Source organism: Vulpes lagopus, chromosome 5 (genome assembly GCF_018345385.1).
Source record: "Vulpes lagopus strain Blue_001 chromosome 5, ASM1834538v1, whole genome shotgun sequence".
Taxonomy (NCBI): domain Eukaryota; kingdom Metazoa; phylum Chordata; class Mammalia; order Carnivora; family Canidae; genus Vulpes; species Vulpes lagopus.
In genome coordinates, this window is record NC_054828.1 from 75,092,424 (window position 1) to 75,108,943 (window position 16,520).

Consider the following 16,520-nt stretch of genomic DNA (forward strand, 5'->3'; position numbering starts at 1 on the left):
TTGTTTTTTGTTTTGTTTTTTTAAGATTTATTTATTTATTCATGAGAGACACACAGAGAGAGAGAGGCAGAGACACAGGCAGAGGGAGAAGCAGGCTCCCTGCAGGGAGCCCAACGCAGGACTTGATGCTGGGTCTTCAGGATCACGCTCTGGGCCGAAGGCAGATGCCAAACCACGGAGCAAAGTTGGCTGCCCCAACCTTGTCTTTGTTATGTCAAGTTTTCAGTATAGCAAAATGCTGAGCTATTGAGACATCAATACTATCCATGTAATAAGCACTTGCCTGGAATAAAATATAAAACTGAATAAACCTGCACTGAAACCAGAGATGGAGCTGCCAGGCTGCAGCATCTGGGTCACTCTGTTCCAACAGGAGTCCCAGACCTCTCAGGAAGGACCTCCAGCCTGACCCTTGGGGGCCTGACCCTGTTGACACTTGAGGGGCACAGGTCCTCAAGCAGCTTTGGTGCTGGTCAATTTTAAAAGATTTGGGACCTTCCAGCTCTGATGCCAATGTTCAGTCCTAAACAACTGAGAGCTGCAGTTCTGGTCTTAGACTTTTGTAATACTTTCCACTTCCTCAAGCCATTTTTTTTTTCCTCAAGTCATTTTTAAACACACACACAAAGGTATGAAAGGGGAGCTAGCTATGATTTAGCCTTGGATAAAGGGAATCCATGTGCCTGATTTATAAAAATGCACAGAGGGGCACCTGGGTAGTTCAGTCAGTCAAAGGTCTGCCTTTGGCTCAGGTCATGATCCCAGGGTCCTGGGATCACACCACACATGGACCCCCACATCAGGCCCCACACCAGCCTCATCCAGCCCTGCATGAGGCTCCCTGATCAGCAGGAAGTCTGTTTCTCCCACTCCCTCTGCCTAGGCTCTACTTGCTTATGCTCTCTCTCTGTCAAATAAATTAAATCTTTTCAAAAGATGCACAGCAAGAAGGTAAAACAGTAATTACTAAGATAGCCATGGTCCTAAGGGAGAGAATGATCTGTCAGAAGGCAGAGCATTACCTGTGTGCTATAGTAGGAAAAATAGAAGGCACATCCAAGGAAAGGGTGAGATTAAGAAATTTAGGTTCTCAGGGATCCCTGGGTGGCGCAGTGGTTTAGCGCCTGCCTTTGGCCCAGGGCGCGATCCTGGAGACCCGGGATCGAATCCCACATCAGGCTCCCGGTGCATGGAGCCTGCTTCTCCCTCTGCCTGTGTCTCTGCCTCTCTCTCTCTCTCACTGTGTGCCTATCATAAATAAATAAAAATTAAAAAAAAAAATTAAAAAAAAAAAAAAGAAATTTAGGTTCTCAATTTTGGCTGCACCTTACATTCACCTGAAGACCTTTAAAAATGGTTATCAAAACTTATTAGAAATTCAGACTTACTTGATCTGGGATTGAGCGTGTGGCATAGAGAGTTTTAAATTCTGCTCAGATGATTCTAATAAACAGCCAGGATTAAGAACTGCCTAGCATTGCAGATAAACCAACTACAAACTGTCCCAAAGTGTGCATCTCATTCACAGAAAAGGCTGAAAATCAGGCCATTTATGCAATTTGCATTTGCCTCTCAGGAGTGATAGTTATAGAGCCTGGAATAAGGATCAGTGGAAGAGCAACAGAAAAATCATGTCAACTGTGTTTCCCACACAGATATCCTTCTAGAGCCACGTTGCTTAAATTTCCTTCACCACAACCCTTATCACATTGTGACTCAGTTCATACAACATGTAAAATACTTAAAATTTTGCAAAATTATACTTACCCTTACTATACACAGTCATAATTTCCATACTAAATTGATTTCCTGATCCACCCATGAATTGAGAACATAGCTTGAAAAACATAGATTTACAATGTTTTCTTTAAAAAAAAAAAAAAAGATTTTATTTATTTATTCATGAAAGACACAGAAGGAGAGACAGAGACATAGGCAGAGGAAGAAGCAGGCTCCCTGCGGGGAGCCTGATGTGGGACTAGATCCCAGGACCATGGGATCATGACCTGAGCCAAAGGCAGATGCTCAAGCACTGAGCCACCCAAGCATCCTTTAAAATGTTTTCTTGGGGATCCCTGGGTGGCGCAGCGGTTTGGCGCCTGCCTTTGGCCCAGGGCGCGATCCTGGAGACTGGGATCGAATCCCACATCAGGCTCCCGGTGCATGGAGCCTGCTTCTCCCTCCGCCTGTGTCTCTGCCTCTCTCTCTCTCTCTGTGACTATCATAAATAAATTAAAAAAAAAATTTAAAAAAAAATAAAAATAAAATAAAATGTTTTCTTTACTGGCCTCAACAATTCTCTAAATATAAATTGAAATATAAAAACATTCTTATCTATATGCTGTTCTCTATCCTGCCATACGAAACTAAGAAGAAAACCATTCTCTGATGAGTAATTTAGAGGATGAAGGAAGAGAGAAATAGTTTAAAGTACAACAGCTTAGGCTTTTCATGATATTCTTAGAATGTTCCTACAGGGTAATGAGATACAAAGTCCCTTTGGAGAATACTGATCTCCAGGTAAAAATCTGGTAGTCGTGGCTTAGCTAATTCTTTAGCCAATTCTTTTTTGCTTTCTCTGATGGTTCCTTTCTCTCCTGAACCTCTTCAAAAGAACACAAGACTTCTGTGAAGCCTTATTTCTTGTCCCCACAAAGGTGGCCCATCAGCCTCTGATGACTGTTGGCTCCCTCAGGATTGGAGCCTTTCATCTGTCTCCCACCAGATGGTTGTGTGTCCTTAGCTACTCCCTCAGCCTTCTTGAACCACTGTCCCCTATTCCATGAATGATGGAACAGGACTTATTTGATCTCTGAAGGCCCACTAGCTTTTACATTCTTGAGCTCTTCGCTGACCTCTCTCCCTTCTCTTTAAATGGAAAGGCAAATCCAGTTAGGTGTGTTCACTGTAAAATTTGACAGGCTGTTTGTACGTTTGCATATTCAAGGTTAAACACCTCTCTTTCTCCTGAAAAGGGGAGAAGGCCATCATCACTCCCTTTAGAAAAGAAGGATCTGGAGAGTAAACTGGCAACTGAGGAAGAAGTGGTAGGGGTTTGGCCATCCAATTGATAGAAGCCTTGAGCAGGGATATCACCAAATCCTGGTGGTGAGCACTGAGTCCTGCAACAAGGAGGGAGCTTACCCTTTGCTTCAATAGTGTTGCTTTCCCATCCCACCACTTGGCCTGTCTTCTGCAGACTCTCACTATGTTCTTGGTCTTTAGGACTGCATGGCTCCCACTCCAGCCATCGGTAGAATAGACTAAAAGACTCTTGTTTAGGTTTCTTCTATTTTCTGTCTGCAGATCAAACCTCAGTGGATGTTGCCATACACTCTAGTCCTATGAATTCAAACTTCCAGAAACCAGGCAACAAACACAGTCTTGCTCTCTGAAGCATCAAGAAGTATGAGTCTGATAGTCTCTCAACCTTTAGAGCTACCTATCTCATGAGCAGAATCTGTGCCTCCTCATCTCCACAAACCTACAGGGTGACCCAGAAAAAATAATCACTGCTATGGACTGCTGGGGTTGGTGGAAAGTTAGGAAGCAATTTTCCACTTCTGTATTATCATCAGCAAATGTTAAGCAAAATGCATTTAGTCTGCATACATAATTTGTGATCCTGCTCTTTAATGAGATTCAGGTAAACTTGGACTGGCTACAGCACAAGCTTTTTATTTTAACTCCTGTCCTCCAATGATCAACTGAAAGTAAAGAAAACCCTGCCCCCATGAATGAATCAGGTAGTCCCAAATGGGCCTGCTACCTTGATCCCCTCAGGAATTAATATAACAACACTACTGAGTGGTGTTGGCCTGCTGGCTAGATGGTGGGAAAATTGGCATAGGGTCAATGAACACTGCTTTCAGCCTTCACCTGACCCTGGGGTTGTTCAGGTAGATCATTGCCAAGATGGGCTTTGACTAGACATAATCAAGGAAGACTTCAAAGAATGGTGGGGACATATCAAAATACCATAGAAGACAGCTAGAAGGGGCTTCCAATGGAAAATCATACCATCTTCATCAGATGATATTTAGTAGAACAGTCACAGTGGCACAGTGGGTTAAGGTAAAAAATTAGAATCTACAGGGGCACATGGATGGCTCAGCTAAGTATCTACTCTTGATTTAGGCTCAGGTCATGATCTCAGGGTCATGAGATCGAGCCCCATGCTAGGCTCTGTGCTCAATGCAGAGTCTGCTTGAGATTCTCTCCTTTTCCCTCTGCCCCTCCCCACACTCTCTCTAAATTAATTAATTAAAATTGTAAATTAAAATCTACATGAGAGCCCATCAGTAATACAAAGGATAAATTGTGGTATATTCCAATAGTGATACTACAGAGCAATGACAAATGGATGAATCATGCTTGTCATTTGGAGCAGAGTGCTGAAGGTATGTATCTGAATGACTACAACCAAACTTGAAGATGGAGGAGGAGAGGTCAGAGGAGGAGATGAGGAACATCTTAGGCCACTCCACTTGAGGCCTGACTACATCTAAGCTGCTCCAGAGCACATGGACTCTGGAGGAGGAGTGCTAGAGAGAGATTATCAGTCCACCGCAGGCAGAGTCCCAACAGTGAATATGGTAAAGGGGACACGGCTGGCTTAATCTCAGAAACTAGTCCCTTTAGTTTGTTGTTGTAAATCCAAGATGTCAGGGACACTTTGAGCACTCAGTGGTGGGAAATAAAGGAGTCACATATGGGCCCACTTTACAGCAGAGGAAGCTGAGGTTACAAAGACAATGGTGGCAAGGCTGAGAATAAATGAAGGCCTCCTGAACCCAGGGTAGAAGGGTGACAACTCACAGTCTCCAAAAGTCAGCTCCATGGGTGCAGCGAGAAGGCCAGTCCTACAATCAGGCTTCAGGATAGTGAGATTGTGTCAGCAAACCAGGAGCTTCTGTCTTCCCTATTGTCCCTGTAGCCTGGGGGAGCATCTGTGGGGAAAGGAAGAAAGCAAAAGAGATGCTTGTTTAGAAGCTGCCCAGAAACCCCCCTGAAGGGGGTAACTCCTCTGCACTTACTTCCAGAAGCAGCTGCGGGCCAAGACAGAAGATGGCAGAACAGAGCTGAACCATAGTATCCAGCAGGAGGCTGCACACAACAGACATAAGCAAGAAAGTCAGTGCCACACCCAGATCCTGGGCTTCCCAGGTCAGGAAGGAATATTGCTCTTTCAGTTCTGATGGTCTCATGTGGGCCTTGACAGCAGAAAATACCATCTGGATCTGAAAAGAGATGAGATTTTATACAAAAGCTTCCTATCCCCTGCTCCAACTCCCTTCCTCTCTCTCTTTTCTTCCCTGATTCATCTTCTGTTCTCACACTCCTGTTCTTTCTTTGCTCTTTTCTGCCAGCCCTTTACCTTTTTACCCTTTGTAGCTACAATTTTAGGAGAATTTGCATACCAGACCAAAAAATGATAAGTTCTTCTCCTTGTCTCTTAAATGAAACACCAAGAGGAAGATGGAATCCTTGGAATCCTTGATGGGCTGGCTGGGAACTGGTAGTGTCTGGGACCTACCTGGTGAGACGTGCCCATGAAGCAGCCCCAAGGGGACCTGTGTGCCATCACAACAAGGCTATTTCTCCGTGGAAGCTCCTAAGGATGGGGGATGGGCAAGGGTGGGGATGGGAGTTTGACCAACCACTGGCCCCAAAGCTAGGATGTGAGCACTTATAGAGCAGCAGATGAGTGCCAAGAGCAAGCCCTTGTTGAATCTCAGAATTTGACAGCCTCGATGGAAACGGAGCTCTCATCACCAAAGAGGGGCTTCTGGCTTATCTTTCCAGCTTAGGGTTAACGCCCCAGCCCCCAAAGCTCAAATCAAGGACAGCAAGCCTAGTGTACTCACAGGAGCACCGAGACCCAGGGTGACATGCAGGCCTTTCCACCTGTCTAAGGCTGTAGAATAGCCCCTTCTAGACTGACCACACATGTGGCACTATGAATTGTCAAAAATAGAATGTGGATTATTATTGTCTGTTCTCCAACAGAAATAGCTTGTCTGTTTTTTTTTTTTTCCTCCAGTGATAGCTGTCTTGGAAAATGGGGTGGGTGGGGTTTCTTGGGAATGCTTCTTCTCCTCCATAAGAAAGTAAGAGACAGGGCAGCCCCGGGTGGCTCAGCGGTTTAGTGCTGCCTTCAGCCCAGGGTGTGATCCTGGAGACCCCCGGAACGAGTCCCATGCCGGGCTCCCTGCATGGAGCCTGCTTCTCTCCCTCTGCCTGTGTCGCCGCCTCTGTGTGTGTGTGTGTGTCTGTCGTGAATTCTTTAAAAAAAAAAAAAAAAGAAAGAAAGTAAGAGACAGCTAAACAATCCAACAGGAAAACCTCAAGTGATCATTCATCGAGTCACACAGCTTTGGCCCAGGCAAGAACTATTGAGTAGTTAGCTGTCTAGAAAACAGAAACTATACCAGATAATTGAGCATGTGGAATGGATTCAATGGTTATTGGAGGCTCAATGTGCAAACAAAGCTTTCACCTTTGGAGGAGGGGGAGCCCACCTTCAGCAGTGCCTCCAGAGCCTGAACAAGACCTCTCACAGAGCTGAGCTAGAGACCTCAAAGGAGGGACTTTGCCAAACTGGTGCTGGTACCAGTCCCTCAGGCCCTCTAAAGAGGGCACATTTGCCATTGGAACTCAGAGCAGGAGGCATAGGGCTGCTGATGCTAATATCTAGGAAGGGGCACACTAAAAACTGTCCTGGGAATAGGAGAAAAACTAGAATCTGGGGCCACCTATAACTACCAGAAATAGCTGACAAGGTAAAGAACCATTGCTGAAGTGATGTAGGAAAGGAACAGTAGGGATCCCTGGGTGGCGCAGTGGTTTGGCACCTGCCTTTGGCCCAGGGCGCAATCCTGGAGACCAGGGATCGAATCCCACGTCGGGCTCCCTGCTTGGAGCCTGCTTCTCCCTCTGCCTGTGTCTCTGCCTCTCTGCCTCTCTCTGTGTGACTATCATGAATAAATAAATAAAATTTAAAAAAAAAATAAAGGAACAGTAGGGGCACATGGTTGGCTCTACTGGTTAAGCATCTACCTTCTGCTCAGGACGTGATCTCTGGGTCCTGGGAGGAGCCCTGAATTGGGCTCCCTGCTCAGTGGAGTCTGCTTCTCCATCTCCCTCTGCTCCTCCCCACCTGCTCATGTTCTCTCTTCTCTTTCAAGTAAAATAAATTTTAAAAAAAGGAAAAAGAAAAGGAACAGTGAGCAAATAGGAAGTAAAGCAAATCCCCCTTCTCATCTTCCTGCCCTCTAGTGCCCCTGAAAGCACACTCTGATGGGAATGAGCTGGTTTGCAGGTACTCAGGAAATCAATGTTTGGAGCTGACAGACCAACGCATCTCACATCTCCAACACAGACTCTCCTTTCTTTCCAGAGGTCTTTTCTCTTGGGAAGAGCCATAGGTAGTACCTGGTCCTTCCTTAAATTCCTGCGTGAACATCACTTCTCACATTTGAAAAGATTTTTTTTAAGTTCTCCTAACTGAAGTCTGTTGCCTTAAATACTACTTCTGCCTCTGTGAACAGATCTCTCTGTTCCATTTCCTCTGATTTCAGTGACAACCTTGAGTAAGAGAGGGACCTGAAGGATGAGTAGATGCCCATTCTAGGACAGAGGCGTTCGGGTGTGGCCTGGTTACTAATGGCTGTTGTTGCTACTGGACAAGCTTAAGCTTAAGCTACAGGAGTGACTCCAGCTTAAGTGAACAAGAGACAGTGTATCAGGGATCCAAACTCTGAAGACTTTGGTCTAAATACCTTGCTAATGCAAGCACCACTCTTTGGCTCACAGTCTTAGGCAAACTGATTCATAAATATCACTTCATTATGAGGGGGCTCAACCGAGCTAATAGTTGGCAATATTATTTGTAATCAAACATTAAATACAAATGTTAAACTACTCCGCATGACTGCTGATCATCCACTATATTATTTTTATAATCAAGAGAAATATTTATGTATTTGAATTCAGTTAGCCAATATAAAATACATTCTTAGTTTCAGATGTAGTGTTCAATGATTTATCAATTGCTTATAGAAAAGTATTTCTAATATATTATCAAGAACATTATTTCAGAAAAAAAAAATTATTTCAGGAAACTTGGGTGGCTTAGTGGTTGAGCATCTGCCTTCAGCTCACAGCATGGATCCAGGATCGAGTCCCACATCAGGCTACTTTTGAAGAGCCCGCTTCTCCCTCTGCCTGTGTCTCTGCCTGTCTCTCTGCCTCTCCCTCTGTGTCTCTCATGAATAAACTAATTAAAAAACAACAACAACATTATTTGGACGTCTGGGTGGCTCAGTGGTTTAGCATCTGCCTTCAGCTCAGGGCATGATCCTGGGGTCCTGGAATCGAATCCCACATCAGGCTCCCTGCAAGGCTCCCACTTCTCCCTCTGCTTAGGTCTCTGCCTCTCTGTGTCTCTTATGAATAAACCAAAAAAAATCTAAAAAAAAGAATTATGTGCCACTTAAAAAAATTAGACCTATATTCTCTCATTTTGAAAATGGGAGAGTTTGAAAAGATGGAATTGGTGTATTTCCAGTATTCTAGTGGATTAAATAAAAAGAATAGATTAAAAATCTGGATCTACTCTAAGTTGATAGAATTCAATGGCATGTATACAAAGAGTACTTTAAAAATTGGCAGTCATAATTAAATTTAGACATTATCTTCTGGGCAGGAAGATGTTCCTTAGTATTAGAGATAGATAGTCTGGGTGCACTTCCCTGTTGCACCCTCAATACCTAAGCACTTGAACAAATAAATGATTTGGTCTCCCTAATCTTCAGCATCTTTTCTGGTCAACTATGTTTAATAATAACCCTTCCTCTAAAGTTAGGAGATTTGGGGGGTGCCTGGGTGGCTTAGTCGGTTGAGTGCTCAACTCTTGGTTTCAGCTTATGTTATGATCTGAGGGTGCTGAGATCAAGCCCCATGTCAGTCTCTGGGATGGGTGGAGAGTCTGCTTGAGGACTCTCTCTCTCTCCTTCTCCCTCTGCCCCTTCCCTCTGCTCAAGCTCTCTTTCTCTCTCTCTCTCTCAAATAAATAAATAAATAAGTCTTTGTAAAAAAAAGTTAGTGGGAGATATAAATGAGTTAATGTTTGAACTAGGCTTAGCATAGTACCTGGTATACAATTTCTCACTAAATCTGTTACTGTGATTATTCTTATTGTCATTGTTAATAACTCATCACTAAGTGACATCATGTAAGCACGGGGTTTTAACTAGGACTTGATAGTTTTTAAAATAAAGGACTCTATTAGAATGTCTTTTTCCAACATAATGGCAGGTCCCATAGTCACTGGAGAAGAGAGCTCAGAAATGTGTTTGAGACATTTCACAATGCAATAGCACTGTATAACTAGATGTAGAGCAGAGTAGAGTAAGACAACAACTTTCAAGAGTGATTTCCCCTTGTCTTTCTTCCTGCACTTTTTCATAGACATTTTGCTGTACATGTGGAGGTGCCTGGGATCAAACATGTAGTACCAGCAACCTAGCAGCAGAACCATAGAGATAGATACTCCAAGGCATCCTCCTTAGCTTCATGCTTCAACCTCAGTTAGAATGGAGAGACAAGGTGGGTCAGATAAGTCCCTCACCTACCACACTTGAGAATCCCTTGACAGTCTGCCGCAACACCACTAAACGCCACTGCACATGCAGGTTATGGAATACCCACCAAATACCTAAGGGCCGGATTTGACCATGATCTATAGAAAGGTCACATTCATGGGCCATATGGCATTGCATATGCCATATTCATCCACGGCTTTATGTTTATGGCAACCTCTAGCAAACCAGCCCTCTCATGTTCAGTATATTGGTGACCTGAATGAAAGAATAAAGAAAATCATCAGTTGTGCAAATCATCATCAAAATGGGTATCTAGGAGATCCCTGGGTGGCTCAGTGGTTTAGCATCTGCCTTGGGCTCAGGGAGTGATCCTGGAGTCCTGGGATCAAGTCCCGCGTTGGCCTCCCGGCATGGAGCCTGCTTCTCCCTCCTCCTGTGTCTCTGCCTCTCTCTATGTCTATCATGAATAAATAAATAAATCTTTAAAAAAAATAATTCTCTCTCTTTCTGAGACAAGAAAAGGAATTTAGCAGGACAGGCAGAATTAATCTACAAAGAAGAGATATTCTAGTAGAGCAATTGGGAAGAGTAGAGAATAAAATAAGCATAAAGTTTTGCCTGGATGTATGGTAGTAAAGGGTCCTGGATGAGTCTTTAGGGTTGGGAATAAGTGGTAATAGGTGGATATATGGAGAAGGGAGGGGAAGGGTAGAAATGAAATTTCATCTCTGCTCCCTTAAAGTATCATTCCATAGTATCAATCAGTCTCTTTTTTATCCCCTACCCAACCCCAGTTGAAACCATGAGGCATGGGGCGCCTGGATGGCTCAGCAGTTGAGCATCTGCTTTTGGCTCAGGGTGTGATCCTGGAGTCCTAGGATCGAGTCCTACATGGGCTCCCTGCATGGAGCCTGCTTCTCCCTCTGCCTGTGTCTCTACCTTTCTCTCTCTGTCTCTCTGTGTGTCTCTCATGAATAAATAAATAAAATCTTTTTTAAAAATGGGTGTCCACTGCTATATTCAAGGAGGTTAATTGTAAACTTACCTTATGCAGCCGGAATGAAATGAAAAACCAAGTATAAGAATAATATTCATACAAAAATAAAAGCATCCTACAGTCAGAGGAAGTAGTGAGAGTGAGGCATTAGGAGGTCAAAATTGGCCTCAATTTAATCCAACAGCTATAAAGAACTTATTAAACTCAACAGCAAAGAAACAAACAATCCAATCATGAAATGGGCAAGAGACATGAACAGAAATCTCACCAAAGAAGACATACACATGGCCAACAAGCACATGAGAAAATGCTCCGCATCACATGCCATCAGGAAAATACAAATCAAAACCACAATGAGATACCACCTCACACCAGTGAGAATGTTGAAAATTAACAAAACAGGAAACAACAAATGTTTGAGAGGATGTGGAGAAAGGGGAACCCTCTTGCACTGTTGGTGGGAATGTGAACTGGTGCAGCCACTCTGGAAAACTGTGTGGAGGTTCCTCAGAGAGTTAAAAATAGAACTGCCCTACGACCCAGCAATTGCACTGCTGGGGATTTACCCCAAAGATACAGATGCAGTGAGAGATTGGGACACCTGCACCCCAATGTTTTTAGCAGCAATGTCCACAATAGCAAACTGTGGAAGGAGCCTTGGTATCTGTCGAAAGATGAATGGATAAAGAAGATGTGGTCTATACATACAATGGAATTTTAGTCATTAGAAATGACAAATACCCACCATTTGCTTCAATGTGGATGGAACTGGAGGGTATTATGCTGACTGAAGTAAGGCAGTTGGAAAAGGACAAACATTATATGGTCTCATTCATTTGGGGAATATAAAAAATAGCGAAAGGAAATAAAGGGGAAAGGAGAGAAAAACGAGTGGGAAATATCAGTAAGGGTGACAAAACATGAGAGACTCCTAACTCTGGGGCCCGAAAAAGGGGTAGTGGAAAGGGAGGTGGGTGGGGGAATGGGGTAACTGGGTGACGGGCACTGAGGGGGGCACTTGATGGGATGAGCACTGGGTGTTATGCTATATGTTGGCAAATTGAACTCCAATAAAAAAATACACAAAATTAAATTAAATTAAGCAATAAAAAAAAAAAAAAGATTGGCCCTGAACACCCACATACAACTTCTTTGGTCCTCCATCAGTTGCATATGATGCCCTTCATTTCCAGAACAAAAGTGTACCAGGGGAGTCTTTTATTTATTTTTAGATTTATATATATATATTTTTAGATTTAAGTCTTAATATGTACTTTACTTTTTTCTAATTTTTTCTATCTTTATTAAGGAATAATTGAAAAATTATTGAAAAACATAACTGCATATATATTTTTTAAAGATTTATTTATTCATGATAGACATAGAGAGAGAGAGAGGCAGAGACACAGGAGGAGGAATAAGCAGGCCCATGCCGGGAACCTGACGTGGGACTCGATCTCAGGACTCCAGGATCGCGCCCTGGGCCAAAGGCAGACGGGAAACCGCTGAGCCACCCAGGGATCCCCCATAACTGCATATATTTAAAATGTACAATATGATGATGAAATGATTACCAAGACCTAGGTTAATTAACATATCCATCACCTCATAATTAACTCTTTTCGTGTGTGTGTGCTGGGAACACTCAAGATGTACTCTCAGCAACTTTCAAGTATATAATGCTGTATTATTAATTATTGTCACCATGCCATATATTAGATGCTCAGAACTTATATATCTTATAGCTAAAGGTTTATACACTTAACCTACATCTCCCATTTCTTCCTCCTCTCAACCCCTGGCAACCACTATTCTATTCTGTTTCTATGAAATTGGCTTTTTTTTTTTTTTAGATTTCATATAGAAGTGATACCATACATTATTTGTCTTTCTCTGGCTTATTTCACTTAGCATAAATGCCCTCTAGGGTCATCTATGTGGTTGCAAATGGCAGAAATTTATTCTTTTTTATGGCTAAATAATATTCCTGTAGGTGTGTGTGTGTGTGTGTGTGTGTGTGTGTGTGTGTATCACATTTTACTTACTCATTCATCCATTGGAGGGCACTAGATTGTTTCTATGTCTTGGCTATTGTGAATAATGCTGCAATAAATATGGGAATGTAAAGCAAAACAAAACAAAACAAAATTGGCCTCAATTTAAATGAAACATCAATATATTTTACTGTAAGGCAAAGGAAAATGGTATTGGCGTATATTGAGAAGAATATCAAAAGTTGGGGGGAACCCTCCCACTGAATTAATTAGTCATACCTCAGTAGCATTTATGTTTTAGTTACTTTTTTTTTTTTAAGAATGAACATTTGAAAATTGGAAAGGGTGCAAGGAAGAAGAAATATCTAAAATTCTTTTATGTTTTTATATGAGAAAGAGCCATAAAGCCTATTTTCATTAAAAAGGAATGAGGAATGACTTTATGATGGTCCTTGATAAAGGTGTGTTTGCAGCAGGAGGGGGGAGAATATGTATTCCTTGATATTGTGCTTGTATATAGAGGACTGAACAAGCAGCAGTAGTTTAGGTTTTTAGTTTAAAAACCTAAGGTTTTTAGGTTGGTTGGCAGTTTTTGGCAGAAAGGTATCAAAAGTCTGCAAATGGCTGCTAAAATAGACAATGCGGGATGCCTGGGTGGCTCAGTGGTTTAGCGCCGCCTTCAGCCCAGGGCTTGATCCTGGAGATCCGGGGATGGACTCCCACGTTGGGCTTCCTGCATGGAGGCTGCTTCTCCCTCTGCCTGTGTCTCTGCCTCTCTCCCTCTCTCTCTCTCTCTCTCTCTATCATAAATAAATAAAAATTTTAAAAAAAGACTTATATGAAAATAACAGACTCTTGGGACACCTGGGTGGCTCAGCAGTTGAGCATCTGCCTTTGGCTCAGGGCGTGATCTCGGGGTCCAGGATCGAGTCCCACATCAGGCTCCCCACGTGAAGCCTGATTCTCCCTCTGCCTGTGTCTCTGCCTCTCTCTCTCTCTCTGTCTCTCATGAATAAATAAATAAAATTAAAAAAAATAACAGACTCTTAAATAGCTAAAATAATCTTGAAAAAGAAGAAGAAAGTGGGAGAAGTCATAATTAGGTTATTATATAGGATTATTATAGAGTTATAGTAAGCAATACATTGTGGTATTGGTGAAGGGATAGATAGATGAATGAAACAGAATAGAGAACCCACAAATATCCACACAAGTATGTCCGACTGTTTTTTTTATAAAGGTGCAAGAGCAATTCAATGGAGGAAGGATAGCCTTTTTCAACAAATGATGCTGGAGTAATGGGGCATCTATAGGCAAAAAAAAAAAAAAAAGAGTCTTCAGCTTAAACCTCACAACTTAACAAAAGCAATTCAAGATGGATCATATGCTTAAATGTAAAATATAAAATTATAAACTTTTATAGAAAAAGTAGAAGAAAATGTTCAGGGTTTAAGACTAGGCAAAGAGTTATTAATCTTCGCACCAAAAGCATGATCCATAAAAGGAAAGATTGATCAATTGGACTATATCAAGATTAAAAACTGCTCTACAAAAGACTTCATTAAGAGAATGAAAAAACAAAGAGAAAATATTTTCAAACCATATATCCAGAAAAGACTAGTACCTAGAAAATAAAAATAATTTTAGAAATCAATAGTAAAATAACAAACAAACTGATTAGAAAATTGACAAAGAGATGAACAGATATTTTACCTGAAAGGATATAATCAAATAAGTACATGAAAAGCTATTCAGGCGGACTCAGTTGCGTGAGGGGATTTCGTGTTCCGCCGTGCCGTGGAGCAGAGCTTGTTCCTCTCCCGCTCAGCCGCGCAGGTTGAATTGACCAAAGCAATGGTTATGGAGAAGCCTAGTCCCCTGCTGGTCGGGCGGGAATTTGTGAGACAGTATTATACGCTCCTGAACCAGGCCCCAGACATGCTACACAGATTTTATGGAAAGAACTCTTCTTATGTCCATGGGGGATTGGATTCAAATAGAAAGCCAGCAGATGCAGTCTATGGACAGAAAGAGATCCATAGGAAAGTGATGTCACAAAACTTTACCAATTGCCACACTAAGATTCGCCATGTTGATGCTCATGCCATTCTGAATGATGGTGTGGTGGTCCAGGTGATGGGGTTGCTCTCTAATAACAACCAGGCTTTGAGGAGATTCATGCAGACATTTGTCCTTGCTCCTGAGGGCTCTGTTGTGAATAAGTTCTACGTTCACAATGATATCTTCAGATACCAAGATGAGGTCTTTGGTGGCTTTGTCACTGAGCCTCAGGAGGAATCTGAGGAAGAGGTAGAGGAACCTGAAGAAAGACAGCAGACACCTGAGGTGGTACCTGATGATTCTGGAACTTTCTATGATCAGAGTGTCAGCAATGACTTGGAAGAACATTTAGAGGAACCTGTTGCTGAACCAGAACCTGATCCTGAACCAGAACCAGAGCAAGAACCTGTGTCTGAGATCCAAGAGGAAAAGTCTGAGCCAGTATTGGAAGAAACTGCTCCTGAGGATACTCAGAAGAGTTCTTCTCCAGCACCTACGGACATAGCTCAGACAGTACAGGAAGACTTGAGGACATTTTCTTGGGCATCTGTGACCAGTAAGAACCTTCCACCCAGTGGAGCTGTTCCAGTTACTTGGATACCACCTCATGTTGTTAAAGTACCAGCTTCACAGCCTCGCCCGGAATCTAAACCTGAATCTCAGATTCCACCGCAGAGGCCTCAGAGGGATCAAAGAGTGCGAGAACAGCGGATAAATATTCCTCCCCAGAGGGGACCCAGACCAATCTGTGAGGCTGGTGAGCAAGGTGACGTTGAGCCCCGAAGAATTGTGAGACACCCTGATAGTCACCAACTTTTTATTGGCAACCTACCACATGAAGTGGACAAATAGGAGCTTAAAGATTTTTTTCAAAGTTATGGGAATGTGGTGGAGCTACGCATTAACAGTGGCGGGAAATTACCCAATTTTGGTTTTGTTGTGTTTGATGATTCTGAGCCTGTTCAAAAGGTCCTTAGCAACAGGCCCATCATGTTCAGAGGTGAGGTCCGCCTGAATGTGGAAGAGAAGAAGACTCGAGCTGCCCCTAAGGGGACCTTCGAGATAACCACCTGCGGGGACCAGGAGGCCCTCGAGGTGGGCTGGGTGGTGGAATGCGAGGCCCTCCCTGGAGGCATGGTGCAGAAACCTGGATTTGGAGTGGGAAGGGGAATCGCTCCAAGGCAGTGAATTGCTCTTCATTGATCTTCACACAGCTCCTGCAGAATGGTGAATTTCTTACACCAGCGTTTGGTATCCTGGAGTTTGACCCTAGTCTATGATAAACTGCTTAAGTTTGTACAATTTTACTTTTTGTGTTAATGATGTGTGCTCCCTCTCCCGCCCTTCCCTCTCCTCACCTTCTAGTCCTTCACTTCCAATTTTGTGGAATGATATTTTAGGAAAAACAGATTTTTAAAGAAGAGAAAAAGACTGAATTTCCTTGCTTTACTTTTGCATATACAGAATGGATTTTTTTTTTTTTTAACAGCCGTTTCCCCAAAGGAATGTGTCTCGCTTATTACTGACATTTGGTATGTTTCATTCATTGGAATATTTCTTATTTTCTATGTGTTGCAAAAGCCTGTGAGAAACACAGGATTTGATAAACATTTGAAGGCAGGAAAAATCCAAATTGTTTGTTCTTTGAGAGTCATGACTACCTTCTGGTGTGTAGAAATTGCCATTGGAAAAATTGACAGTTCTGATTCTTGCTGGTATGGTTAAAAACTGAATAAAAGGTATTAGTAGAAAAAAAAAAAAGAAAAGCTATTCAACATAGTGATATAGCCACTAGCCAAATGCAAATTAAAACCACAATGAGATATCACTCCAAGGACGCCTGGGTGGCTCAGCAGTTGAGTG

General features: G+C 42.6%; 1 protein-coding gene across 1 annotated transcript; it reads left to right on the forward strand.

The window, feature by feature from the left end:
- The first annotated feature begins 14,345 nt into the window (after positions 1 to 14,345).
- On the forward strand, positions 14,346 to 16,284 carry LOC121491075 (ras GTPase-activating protein-binding protein 1-like). Its single transcript, XM_041755486.1, is given in 2 exon segments — positions 14,346 to 15,705; positions 15,708 to 16,284. Coding segments are annotated over 2 exon segments (1,485 nt in total). The 5' UTR covers positions 14,346 to 14,450; the 3' UTR covers positions 15,938 to 16,284.
- The last annotated feature ends 236 nt before the right edge of the window (positions 16,285 to 16,520 follow it).